The following is an 11,844-nucleotide window of genomic DNA, read 5'->3' on the forward strand; positions in this document are numbered from 1 at the left end:
CCAGCCGAGAGTCGAGTTGACATAGCTCGTCGGAAACGCCCCGTCGTGTCAGAGTGAAGGGGCGCCAGACTCGAAATGGAGGTTCAGGAGGCGTCTCCCGCGCGGTCGCCGCGCGCTGCGGTCCTCTCCATCCTGCGGTCCAAGTGCATAAAGCACTTCGACTTCGTCCACGAGTACCTGGCTCTGCTGGCTTGGAACCGCTGCATTCTCACCCTCGTCTGCCTCTCCAAGGGGGGGAAATGCACCGTGCGGACAACAATCGACACCCTCATGACCCGCGGGTTCAGCCGGTTGCACCTCGTCTGGGTGTGGATTTACGTCGTCATAATCACCTCTCTCGCGGCCGCGGCGGTGCGATGGAGCGTCAAGGCGGCCATCAATCAGGAGCGGGCGAACGCCGAGCGGCGGTTCGCTCAAGGGACAAATGCAAACGTCAGCAGTTCGCAAACCTCGCTTCACGACTCCGCCACCGCCGCGGCCACCGCGTACAGAGGCAAGTTCCGACACAACCTGTACAAGAAGATCGCAGCCGCGTTCACCTACGTGTGCATGTGGGCGTGGGCGGTCGCGGTGCTGGGCACCCTCCCGAACGACTCGCTCTGGGAGGATGCGGTGTCAGTCGTGGCCCTCTCCTTGATCTTCGCGTGGGCAATGAAGGCGGGGGAGCGCGGCGCCGGACCCTTGCGCGGCCTCCTCAGGCGCGAGCGACCGAGGTACGACGCCCCGGAGGGCACGCATCCCCCGGGGCCTTACGACGACGCCGGTGAGGACGTCTCCGACGTCGTCCGCCTCGGTGTCGCGCGGTGCTGCGAGTGGATCCTCGCCATCGCGTGGGTGGGGACGATGCGACACGCCGTGGACGTCGCCGTCGCATCCGCGGCGGGGACGACGACGACGTCGGCGTCGGCGGCGTGGAACTTATCGGCGGCTTGGATCACCGCCGCGGTCGCGGTGGGGGGACGCGCCGCGTTTGTCGTGTCCAGGTTTAGCGTCGGCGGCGGCGACGAAGCCTCCGGCGGCGACTCGAGCAAGGCGACGTACGCGGCTCTGCTGCCGGAGGGCGCGACGAGCGACGCGAACCATAATAACCCCACTAACCCCAATAACCCCAATAACCCCACTAATATCACGCGTCTGGGTTCGCACGCCGTGTTCCGGCTCGAGCCCGGGTTGAGGGTGGCGGCTGGCGCGAGGGACATGTTATCGGGAGCGTTTGCGTTTACCACGGGCGTCGCTCTCAACGCGGCGGCGCAGTACACGTGGCTGGGTTTGTCGGACAATTTGTCGATGGGCGCGACGGGTTCGGCGATGATGTACGCGAGCGCGTGGTCGCTCGGGACGATCGCCGCGGCGTCGTACGGCGCCGTATGTCGGATCGAGGGCGAGGAGTTTAACGGCTTGGCCGGCGGGTGCTTCGCGCCCCCCGCGGGTACGCGAGCCAAGGGGCTGGTCACGCGGCTGTGCGACGAGGAGGAAAAGGTGGGCGCGTTCGTCGCCGGGTTCGTGTGGAACACGGCGATGATGCTGTGGATCGGGTTCGAGAACGAGGAGCGGTACAGGTGGACGCTGGCGCTGGCCATCACCATGTTCTCGGCGGCGGTGAACCTCTTCGCGGAGCGCGCCGAGGAGGCGGAGGAGGACGCGGGGGACGGAGACGAGGAGTCGTAATGTTAGCGCACGCGCGTTGTATTTGTGATATGACACGATGAATGTGATGGGCTGATTAGATGCATCGCGACGGTCGCGGGCGGTGTGCCTCCACTCCCGGGGATCGAGGCGACGTCTTGCGTGACACCGATAGAGGCCATTGCCTTTCAACTGCAAATCAAGGGAGCGCGATGTCATTTTATTGCGCTTCGTGGCCTCGTGGTTGGCACCGTAAAGGACATCGGTCACGAAGCGCAATTAAATGGAGTACTCGGTGTTACGCGAACAGCACGCTCCCGGAATGGGGACAAATTCCGGAGTGCAGTTGTTTTCGTTTTAGTCGCGCGAGACGTGGCCAGATCCCCGGCAAGGAGTGTCCCCGAGGCGGCGATCAGTTGGGAGCAAAGTTACCTCCGTACACGAGCCATCCCAGAAGAGTCTTGCTCACCAGCGACTGCACGATGTACGCAGCCTCGACGGAGCAGCACGCGGTGGACGTTCCATCGTCGTCGACGCACCAGCCGTAGTCGTGTGACAAGAACTGGCACATCTGCGTCAATCCGAACAGGGCAAAGAGCCCGAGTTCGCCAAAGACGATTGCGTAGACAAAATCGGGCGCGACGTTGTCCTCGCCGGTACCGTCAAACTCGCACGTTCCCTGCGACTGGAAGAAGTGCGCGATGATGACGACGAAGACGACGCCCTGGGTGACCCACCCCGTGAGGTGCGTCGCCCACCTCGCCATCGGTAGGGATCGCTCGACGGACATCTCCAAACCCGGGCACGCCTCCGGGTCCAACGCCCCGTCGCGGCGTTCGAGACCGATGACGACTCTGCGAATCCTTCTCTCGACGACGAGGATCCTCTCGCCCGCGAGGCCGAGCATCATCGTCGCCCAGGTGAGCGTCGCGAGCGCGAAGAGCATCCAGGCGTCCATGAGGCCGACCTGCAGGGCGATGGCGACGATCATCACCGCGGCTGAGAAACCGTACTCGACGAAACGTAGCCAAGCCGAGACGGACTCGCGCGTTTCCGAGTCGTTCGTGTCGTCCGCGCGCGCCACGTCCGCGGAGGTGTCGCCGATGACTATGCGCCGGTGGCGCCTGCGTCGAGCCCGCGCCGCCAGGTCGAAGACCGCGGCGGCGAACTGAAACGCGAAGGATAAGGCGAAGAAGCTGACCACGAGCCAGTGGAGCGACAGCACGAGGCCGGTGTCCTCGGCGGCGGGGGAGACGGGCATGGAGCCCACCTTGGCGGATCTGGGCGGCTCGCACGTCGGGTACCCGGCGTTGGAGTCGAAGCGCGAGAGCGCGAGGTCGTCGGCGGCGAGACGGTCGATGGCGGTGGCGAGCAGCGGGGGTATCGGGGGTTGGGGGAGTTCGCCCCAGGTTGCGTGCGAAACCCACAGGGGGTACGTGATGTCGCGCCTCTCTCCGTCCTCCCGCGTGTCGAAGCGCCACAGGAGGATGAAGACGACGAACCACGCGCCGTGCACCGCCGCGGCGATCGCGTTTAGCGTCCACAGCGAGCAACAGGGCGGCGCACAGCCGTCCTGGGAAGGGCCGAGACTTCGCTTGTCCCTCGCGGGGACGAGGGGCGCGCTCGCTGGCACGGGGCTCGCGCCCTCGCTCGCTTGCGCCGCGGTGATGGACATGTCTCCGATGCTGCGACGCGGATATCGGCGGCGAGCGATCGTCGAATGCGCGCGGGCGAACCTGAGCGGCGTTTGGCCCCGCTGACGCGGCTTATCAACTCGGCAACCCTTTCTCCTGTCGCGCTTTCCGAGGAAAAATAAATTGACAGGTCCAACGTTTGGCTACGCGCCGTGCGAGTTGGCAATCCTAACGCTCAGCATCCTCCCCAGATGATGCAAGTCGTCCGCGCTGTCGGGGCGGCTGTCGTCGGTCTCCTCATCTCCGTCCTCGCGTCTGCGTTCGCTGAGGGGAACGAAGGGCCTCTCCGGTGCACCCTCGTACATCTGCCGCGGCCGCGAGATCCGCGACACCTCCTCGCCCGCCATCTCGATCCACTGCGCTATCCATCCCACGCTCCGCCCCACGGCGAAGATCACCGTGAACATCTCCCTCGGGATACCAAGCGCCCTGAAGCATATTCCGCTGTAGAAGTCCACGTTCGGGTAGAGCTTCCTGGAGATGAAGTAATCGTCGGACAGCGCAACCTTCTCAAGCTCCATCGCCAAATCGAGCAGCGGATCCTTAATCTTGAGGTGGTCGAGCAGCTTGTGGCACATGTCCCGCATCAAGCGCGCGCGCGGGTCCATCTGCTTGTACACCCTGTGCCCGAACCCCATCAGACGGAACGGATCCGTCTTGCTCTTGGCGCGGGCCACGCACTTGGGGATCCGGTCCACCGTCCCAATCTCCTCGAGCATCGCGAGCACGGCTTCGTTGGCTCCGCCGTGCGCCGGTCCCCACAGCGAAGCAACCCCGGCGGCGACGCACGCGAAGGGATTCGCCTGCGAGGATCCCGCGATTCGCACCGTGCTGGTGCTCGCGTTCTGCTCGTGGTCCGCGTGGAGCATCAGGATGACCTCGAGGCACCGACACGCCACGGGATCGAGGTCGTACGGTCGGGTGGGCAGCGCGAACATCATGTACATGAAATTCTGCGCGAGGTTCAAATCGTCTCTGGGGTACACGATGGGTTGCCCGTGCGCCGTCTTGTACGAGTACGCGGCGAGCGTCGCCATCTTCCCCACGCACCGCATCCCCGCGAGATCGCGCTTGGCCGGGTCCCTGTAGTCGTGGTCGTCGTTGTAGAAGGCGCTGAGGGCACCGACGACGGAGACGAGGATGGCCATGGGGTGCGCGTCGTGGTTAAATCCCTGGAAGAATCGGATGAGGTGCTCGTGGACCAGCCTGTGCCCGCGCACCTCCCGCTGGAAATCCCGCCGCTGCTTACGCGTGGGCAGGGTGCCGCGGAGGAGCAGGTGCGCGCAGTCGGCCATGTCGCCGTGCTCGGCGATGTCCTCGATGGGGTACCCGCGGTACAGGAGCCGGCCTCTGTCGCCGTCGATGAAGGTGATGGCGGATGCGCACGACGCGGTGGAGTTGAAGCCCGGGTCGTAGGTGCATATCTGGGTGGTGGGGTAGAGCTTTCGAACGTCCAAGAACGAGGCGCCCGTGCTGTCCTTGAGGAAGGGCAGGTCGATCACCCTGCCGTCTGCGCGGTCAGAGGGGACGGGGGTCAGCGGTTCGACACGCGTCGCGGGGTGCCCACAAACAACACCAAATCGGGCGCGGGAAAAAGTGACATTCGGCCAGCGCCCCCCACGGTGGAGGCTGGGGACGCACCAGGCAGGGTGAGCGTGGCGGTCTCGGCGGGCTGTTCTGGCATGCTCCCGCTCGCGTGGGAGATCGGTCAGTCTCGCGAGTGTGCAACGAGCTCCGACGCGTCTGGCGGTCTGTCCAACTCCCGAAAGCCGCGTGACAAATATCTGACTCGGACGGTTCCAAAAATCCATGACTCACAGCGCCGAACAGAATCTCTCGGACGATCTCTCGGAGAGACCAAGAGGGCGCGTCTAGGACCGAGAGCCGCCGCCCTTCTCACTCTCGGACGCGCGCGGGCGCGGCACGGAGCTCCGTCGTATCGCCTCGCGCCCTCCTCCGACCGCGACCCGCTCGCCCCGATACGATCCCCCGCCGTCGCGATGGGCAACAAGCAGAGCCACCCGCCCAACGTCTGCGCCAGCCCGGTCAGCGCGAACCCAACCCAGCCAAAGCTCTCGGAGCGCGACGTCACCAACCTCAGCAGACTCTACGGCCACGATAACGAGCTCCTGCAGCTCATGTACGCCGCCGAGTTGCTCCGCGACTGCGCCAAGTGCGTCCGGGACGACGCGAGGTCCTACTTCCTCCACGCGCAGCACGCGTGCGACAAGCAGCGGGAGTTTGGCGCGAGGCTGCGGACGTTGGCGGAGAGGGCCGAGAGGAGCACCAAGGGAATCATCCACGTGCCCTCGGGCAACAACGCCACCCCGGGGTCATCGTCCGCTCCCGTCCCGGAAGCCGCGGTGGTCGCCGCGAGCCCGCCTTCCGCGACGTCGCTCGAGCAGCCCTTCCTCGAGGACGACGCCGACAGCCACCCGCTGGACCTGGCGCAGCCGGGGGTGACCGAACCGCTGCTGGAGGAGGTGCTCGGGACGACTCGCATCGTCAGCAGACTGGCGAACGCGCAGATGGACGGCGCGGAGAGATACGCGCAGTTCGTGGCGATGTTCACGCACAAGCTCGACGAGATGGCGCGCAAGGTGGAGAAGGCGCACTCCATGAAGCTCGAAAGGCACGCCCCGTATGTCATCGTCCCGAGCGGTTATGATACGCCACATCCCCTTTCTCTCTTTGACGACTTTCCCTCTCGTCACCACTCAGTGTTGGGACGGTGTCCGGTCCGCATCTGACCTCGTACTACGCCCCGTCCTCCATCGCCAGCTCCGCGTTGGCGCACGAGAAGGCCTTCAACCACATCACCGCACCCGAGTCCAGGCTCCGCCACCTCATGCACCTCCCCGAAAACAAACGCAACGACGACGTCGAGAAGAAAATCGACATGGCCGAGGTGGACCTGGAGAAGCGTCGCGCGCAGCTCGAGGCGACCTCGCGCATGCTCAAGCGCCGCGCCAAGGTGTTCCTCAACAAGTTCACGCCGCACGTGACCGACGCGGTCCGGGCGTTCACGTTGTGCCAGCACCGGGCTCGCTTGGAAAACGCCGAATTACTCGAAAACGTCGTCGCCGCCGACCCGGTGGAACGGCTTCGGACCGTCGAACACTCGCGCGAGAGGTGCGCCTGGTTCATCGACACCGAGGACAGCGATTGTCCGTACGTGGCGCTGGACGCGTCCGTGTCCTCGCCGGACGTGACCCCGCCGGGGAGCGGTGGAGACGCGATGAACGGCGGCGGCGCGTCGAGAACCGAGCGATCACTCGCGGCGTGAGGTGCGCCGTCGCGTGATTTTCGGCAGCTGATGTAAATTCCCATGGGACCGCGACGGGGTGAAACTGAGCGAGCAAACAGCAGGTGACGCACCTCAGATGTCGTTCTTCAAGTGCTTGGAGTATCAGACGACCTTGATGGTGCTGACTCATCTGCTGTTTGGGGTTTGCGTACAAATCAGACAGTTTCACCGCGTCGCGGTTCAGTGCGTCAGCTGTCGAAATATCCAGTCAACGGCGACGAGGCGATTCCGACGAGACAAGCAGTCGGTGGACGCGACCGAGATGATTGATTATCATCTTGGGCCACGATGACATGATCCATCGACTGCTTGTTGCCCTTAACCATCTTCGAATCGCCTCGTCGCCGTCGCGCGGCGCAGCTCTGTTCTTTTTTGTAAAACTCGAGCCTCGGATTCATCAATCTCGTTCCCACGAAACGGACTATTCACAATAACCGGCGTCACCCAGCCACACACGCGCCACCCCCAGGGCTCGTTCCTTCGCCGCCTTCTACGTTTACCGTCGCGATGGAAAAGTCATCGACCCGCGCGACGCTCTCCGACGCGCCTTGGCATCCCCACCTCGTGTGGTGGTGTCGCATGGGAGTCCGATACGGCTCCCTCCTGCCCCTGTTCTTCCTCGGCGTTCTCCCCCTCGCTCGCGTCGGAGTGACCTGCGTCTACGCCGCGTTCGTGGGGCTGACGTGCGCTATGCCGTTCATGGTGACCCTCGCGTGGCTCACGTGGCGCGAGTTCGACCATCCCGCGCCCGCGACGCGCCGCGAACCGCGCGCGGGCGAACCCCACCCGCCGCGCGACCCCTCAGCTCCCCGCTCTGAGGAGGAGGAGGAGGAGGAGGAGGAGGAGGAGGAGGAGGAGAACGACGTCGGCGATGCCACCGCCCCCGTGCGCACGGTCGCCGTCATCGGCGGCGGCGCCGCGGGCCTCGCCGCGCTGCGCCAGATGCTCGCGCACGGCATGGACGCGGTGCTCTTCGAGCGCACGGACGACGTGGGCGGGCTCTGGGACTACGCGTCTCCGGAGCGAAGCAAGGTTTTCCGAAACGTGCTCCAGAACGTGACAAAGACCCACAACAGGTTCGCGGGGCACCACCCGCCCGAGGACTGGCCGATATACCTCGGGCACGAGCACACGCTCCAGTACCTCAGGTCCTTCGCGGAGAAGTTCGGGCTCATGGACCGCGTTAGGCTTCGATCGGAGGTGACGTCGTGCGTCGAAACCGCAAACGGGTTTGAGCTCGTGATTGAAACCGAGGATACGCAACCGGCTACGCAAAAGACATCGCCGCGCGCCGAGAAGCGATCACGCTCGATCCGCGCCGCCCAATCAGCCGCCGCCACGACGACGATACCCTCGACCGTGAGGGTGTCGAGGACCGAGGTATTCGACGCCGTGTGCGTGTGCACCGGCCAGCTCGCGGAGCCGTCCGTGCCGGACGATTTGATCAATTTGAAAGAAGCGTTCACCGGAGCCGTGGTGCACTCGTCCGAATACAGGGACCCGAGGGACCTCGCCGAGGCTCGCGTGCTCGTCGTGGGTACCGGCGCGGCGTCGGGCTCGGACATCGCGCAGGACGCGTGCGCTTTGGCCGAGAGCGTCACCGTGTCGGTCCGCACGCACCGGTGGATGATCCACAGGGGACTGACGCAGGGCGCGCCCACCTTACTGGCCAGGACCTGTTCCGCCATGCCCGCGTGGTTCGGGTCGTTACTTGCGCTGTACGCGGATTGGGTACCGTTCTTTTTCACGCCCGGCATGACCGACTCCAGGGACTTCCTCAACGCGGTCGCGCTGGGCAGGATAACGCTCAAACCGACGATTTCCGAGGTGAACGGATCCACGGTGACCTTCACCGACGGGACGTCGAAAGACTTCGACGCGATCGTCCTGGCCACCGGGTTCAAGCGCGCCGTCCCGTTCATCCACCACGCGCTTCGACCCACGCACAGGGGGCTGTACAAGGGAACGCTTCACCCGAGGCGTCCGCGCGTGGCGTATGTTCTCTTCGTGATGCCCTTCGGTTCGCACTTTCAATGCGCCGAGCTTCAAGCGTCGTGGATCGCGAAGGTGTGGTCCGGGATATGCCCCACGCCGTCGATCGAGGACATGGAGCGTCACGCGGACCCGTTCGACGTCGACGCGTCGCACGCCAAGCTCGGCGAGCATTTCCGGATGCGATACCTCGTGCTGATGTTCCGCGAGATGTTTCCGCTGGTCGAGTGGGCGAGGGCGGGGCAGTGGGCAAGGGCGTGGCGGGCGCTCTGGGCGCGATACGCGGACCCCATAGGCGAGTGGGATCCGGCGAGCGCGGAGGGAGGGGGGCGTGGAAACGAGGGGCACTACCTGCGCGCGAAGATGGCGCCCATCGTCTGGCGCAACATCAAGTTCATCTGAGCGCGCGCGCGGTTATAATCTTAGCGAAAAGTAGAGTGCAAAGTTTGCTTGCGCGCATGCTTGGCCCCCGTTTTTGGTGGCAGTGTTGAATCCTCAATACCCACCGGCCCGGGGCATACGATACCAACGCACGAGTCGCGATGGGATGCCTTAGCTCGAAGCCCGCCGAATCTGAGCCCACGAGGGGGGCGGTCAAGGTCCAGGAGGCTGCGCGTGAGTAGTCCCCACGCCGGACACGCGCGTTCGACCGGTCTCGATCGCGTGAATTGCCCCGATATCCCCCGACACCTTGGAGTTCACGATCGAACCTGACCCCCTTGCCCCTTGCCTCCACAGTGACCCCCGAGCAAGAAGCTCTCATGGAGCTGCACTCCGCCGTGCGATGGAACAAAATTGACGAAGTGTCCGCCATCCTGTCCAAGGGCCAAGATGTGAGCTGCTCCCCGCCCCGCAAACCCGACACGAATGAACTCCCGATATGACTCACCAACATCCACAAACCGCCCCGTCGCCTTCCACCCCTCTGACGCCCCACCGCGACCGCCCGAACCAACCGCAGGACGATTTCGCCAAGGCCACCGCGAACAAGAAAGACGGCAAGAACGGCAACACCGCCCTGCACATCGCCGCGCAGAACGGCCACCTCGACCTGTGCAAGCTGCTCGTGTCCAAGGGCGCCGACGTCAACGCCCAAAACGCGGGAGGCAACACCCCGCTTCACATGGTCACCAGCTACGACATCGACGACGTGAAGGCGTACCTCGAGGAGCAGGGCGCGAACGGCGGCGTGAAGAACCAGGAGGGCTTCCAGGCCAAGTTTGGCCTCAACGGCGAGAAGGACCCGACGTCTTTGGCCGGCATCCTCGATTCGTTCAGGTCCGCGAGGGAAGAGAAGTCGCTGCTCAACGCGCTCGACGCGCTTAGGAAGATCAAGGGCCAGTTAGACAAGGGCACGTTCCCGGGAATCGGCCTGAAGGTGAAGAAGGCGAACAAGGAGAGCGACGCGTGGACCGAGAAGGTGCAGAAGAAGTTCACGGAGCTCGTCCAGTCGCTGGAGTGAGCAGGAGCAACCCCGCCGAAGGATCCCAGCCTTTGTCGTGTTGTGTTGTATCATCTCCATGCGATGTACATCGTCTCTCTACTACGGTATAGCTCTACAGCGCCCGCGCGTCCCGTCCCAAACCCAACCCACGCGCGGGCGACCCTCCTCCTCGTCGCCCCCATCCTCGTCTGCGCCCTCCAAAGTCGTCGCCGCCGCCGCCGCTCGCGCCTCTCACTTGAACTGCATGATGTTGAGCCTCAAGACCAGGAACGCGATGACCGACTCCGTGAACGCCGGGAAGAAGCTGAAGAGCGTGAACATCCACGGGTACGCCTGGAGGTCCCACTGCAGCGTCACGAACAGCCCGGTGAAGAGCGCCCCGAAGAAGTGCGCGAAGATGTAAAACACGTTCGCCGAGGGCATGAACAGGGACACGCCGGTGAACATGCCGAGGAACTCGACGCAGAAGAAGAAGATGGAGGTGTACGCCATGCCCTCCAATGAAGTCAGCTCGGTGCTGTAATCGGACAGGTCCGAGCCCAGCGCGCGCTTCACCGTCTCGCTCTGTCGAGGAAGTGAGGGGGTCCGGTCAGCCGTTTGAAAAAATCTGGGCGAGGCGCGGAATCGCGATGCGGACGCCGGGCGAGGGACGGGGCGCGCACCGAGTCATAGACGATGGTCAGCGTGGCTATGAGATGGGCGGCGGTCGTGATGAACCGCGCCGGAAGCGTCACGTCCTCCACGCGACCCATGTTTGCTACCCTTGAAGTGTGCCGAGCCGAGCGATGTCTCCTTCGTTTTCAACGGTTCGTTCTCTGAGAATGACACGCGCCGCGAGCTGAGCGACCCGTTTTGGGGTGCCGACGAACGGAACCCCTCCCACTTCCAAGTCGCGCGCCATGCCGAGGCGATACATCTACGCGGACGAGGACAAGGACGACGACGAGCTCATATGGGACGCGCTAGGCCGGGGATCCGCCGCGGGCCGGCACCTCTATAACCTGTACAACGGCAACACCGACGGGAAGCGCTTCGGGAACATGCAGTCCGCCTACAACGGAGAGGTTGAGAGCCGAAAGACTGCGGAGGAGCGGCGGCTGCCGATGGATGTGGAGGAAGCCATCAAGCGCGATGAGGCGTTCCTGCGGTCGACAACGCTCAAGCGATGGCAGGTGAACGTGCCCGGCGGGTTCACGGGCGCCAGGAAACCCACGGAGGATGAGGAGCTCCGGCTAAAGTTCGAGGCCCAACGGCGCGCGGGGCAGTCGCGGAAACCCGAGGCGACCATCCGACGAGAGATGCGCGCGGACCCGGACTTTAACGGCACCTCGCGCGCGCCGAAACCGTCGAAACCGCTGCTGGGAGAGGCTGAGAAGCGCAGGTTGCAGCGCCTGAGGGAGTTCAACGGGCGGCCGCCCGAGGTGGTCCGCCCGCAGAAGCTCTCGGAGCGGTCAAAGGTCAAAGAGCAGCCGCGGAGGAAAACGCAGAGGGAGCAGTTGGAGGAGTTATTCGAAGCCGTCGTCGGCGAGATCGAGGAGCGCGAGGCTTTCCTACACGAGATGCGCGCGCACGGCAGGGGAGACAGGTACGAGCACGCCATCAGGGCGGAGATCGCCGAGCGGGTGAACCAGCTCAGGGGGCTCGACGAACGGCTCAACGCCGCGTGAGAACCAAACGGGCGTCCCAAACGCAGACACTCGCGAGGAACATAGTCTACCTAGCAGTTAGGCTACTTCTCAATCGAGGCTAATAGATTAATCGCGCTGATGATACATGCGGGG

The 11,844-nt window shown here is 64.5% G+C and overlaps 7 protein-coding genes across 7 annotated transcripts; 4 read left to right on the forward strand and 3 right to left on the reverse strand.

The window, feature by feature from the left end:
* Positions 1-75: 75 nt before the first annotated feature.
* Positions 76-1,668, forward strand: MICPUN_63058 (predicted protein; the record flags this gene model as incomplete). Its single annotated transcript, XM_002509015.1, has 1 exon — positions 76-1,668. One exon carries the CDS (start codon positions 76-78, stop codon positions 1,666-1,668), a length of 1,593 nt encoding a protein of 530 aa, XP_002509061.1.
* A 370-nt stretch (positions 1,669-2,038) lies between these two features.
* MICPUN_63057 (predicted protein) lies at positions 2,039-3,301 on the reverse strand (the record flags this gene model as incomplete). The annotated part of the gene is made up of 1 exon (XM_002509254.1): positions 2,039-3,301. One exon carries the CDS (start codon positions 3,299-3,301, stop codon positions 2,039-2,041), a length of 1,263 nt encoding a protein of 420 aa, XP_002509300.1.
* Positions 3,302-3,463: 162 nt separating this feature from the next.
* Positions 3,464-4,615, reverse strand: MICPUN_96682 (predicted protein; the record flags this gene model as incomplete). The annotated part of the gene is made up of 1 exon (XM_002509255.1): positions 3,464-4,615. The coding sequence occupies one exon, from the start codon at positions 4,613-4,615 to the stop codon at positions 3,464-3,466; it is 1,152 nt and encodes a 383-aa protein (XP_002509301.1).
* Positions 4,616-5,320: 705 nt separating this feature from the next.
* On the forward strand, positions 5,321-9,021 carry MICPUN_63055 (predicted protein; the record flags this gene model as incomplete). Its single annotated transcript, XM_002509016.1, has 4 exons — positions 5,321-5,961; positions 6,102-6,602; positions 6,676-6,870; positions 7,014-9,021. 4 exons carry the CDS (start codon positions 5,321-5,323, stop codon positions 9,019-9,021), a joined length of 3,345 nt encoding a protein of 1,114 aa, XP_002509062.1.
* A 140-nt stretch (positions 9,022-9,161) lies between these two features.
* MICPUN_63054 (predicted protein) lies at positions 9,162-10,081 on the forward strand (the record flags this gene model as incomplete). Its single annotated transcript, XM_002509017.1, has 3 exons — positions 9,162-9,234; positions 9,358-9,452; positions 9,581-10,081. The coding sequence occupies 3 exons, from the start codon at positions 9,162-9,164 to the stop codon at positions 10,079-10,081; spliced, it is 669 nt and encodes a 222-aa protein (XP_002509063.1).
* A 42-nt stretch (positions 10,082-10,123) lies between these two features.
* MICPUN_52528 (predicted protein) lies at positions 10,124-10,818 on the reverse strand. The gene is made up of 2 exons (XM_002509256.1): positions 10,726-10,818; positions 10,124-10,627 (listed from the first exon to the last, which is right to left on the reverse strand). Exons 1-2 carry the CDS (start codon positions 10,813-10,815, stop codon positions 10,295-10,297), a joined length of 423 nt encoding a protein of 140 aa, XP_002509302.1. The 5' UTR covers positions 10,816-10,818; the 3' UTR covers positions 10,124-10,294.
* Positions 10,819-10,958: 140 nt separating this feature from the next.
* On the forward strand, positions 10,959-11,730 carry MICPUN_52527 (predicted protein; the record flags this gene model as incomplete). Its single annotated transcript, XM_002509018.1, has 1 exon — positions 10,959-11,730. Exon 1 carries the CDS (start codon positions 10,963-10,965, stop codon positions 11,728-11,730), a length of 768 nt encoding a protein of 255 aa, XP_002509064.1. The 5' UTR covers positions 10,959-10,962.
* Positions 11,731-11,844: the final 114 nt, after the last annotated feature.

The sequence above is a fragment of the Micromonas commoda genome, chromosome 12 (assembly GCF_000090985.2).
Source record: "Micromonas commoda chromosome 12, complete sequence".
NCBI classification, from domain to species: domain Eukaryota; kingdom Viridiplantae; phylum Chlorophyta; class Mamiellophyceae; order Mamiellales; family Mamiellaceae; genus Micromonas; species Micromonas commoda.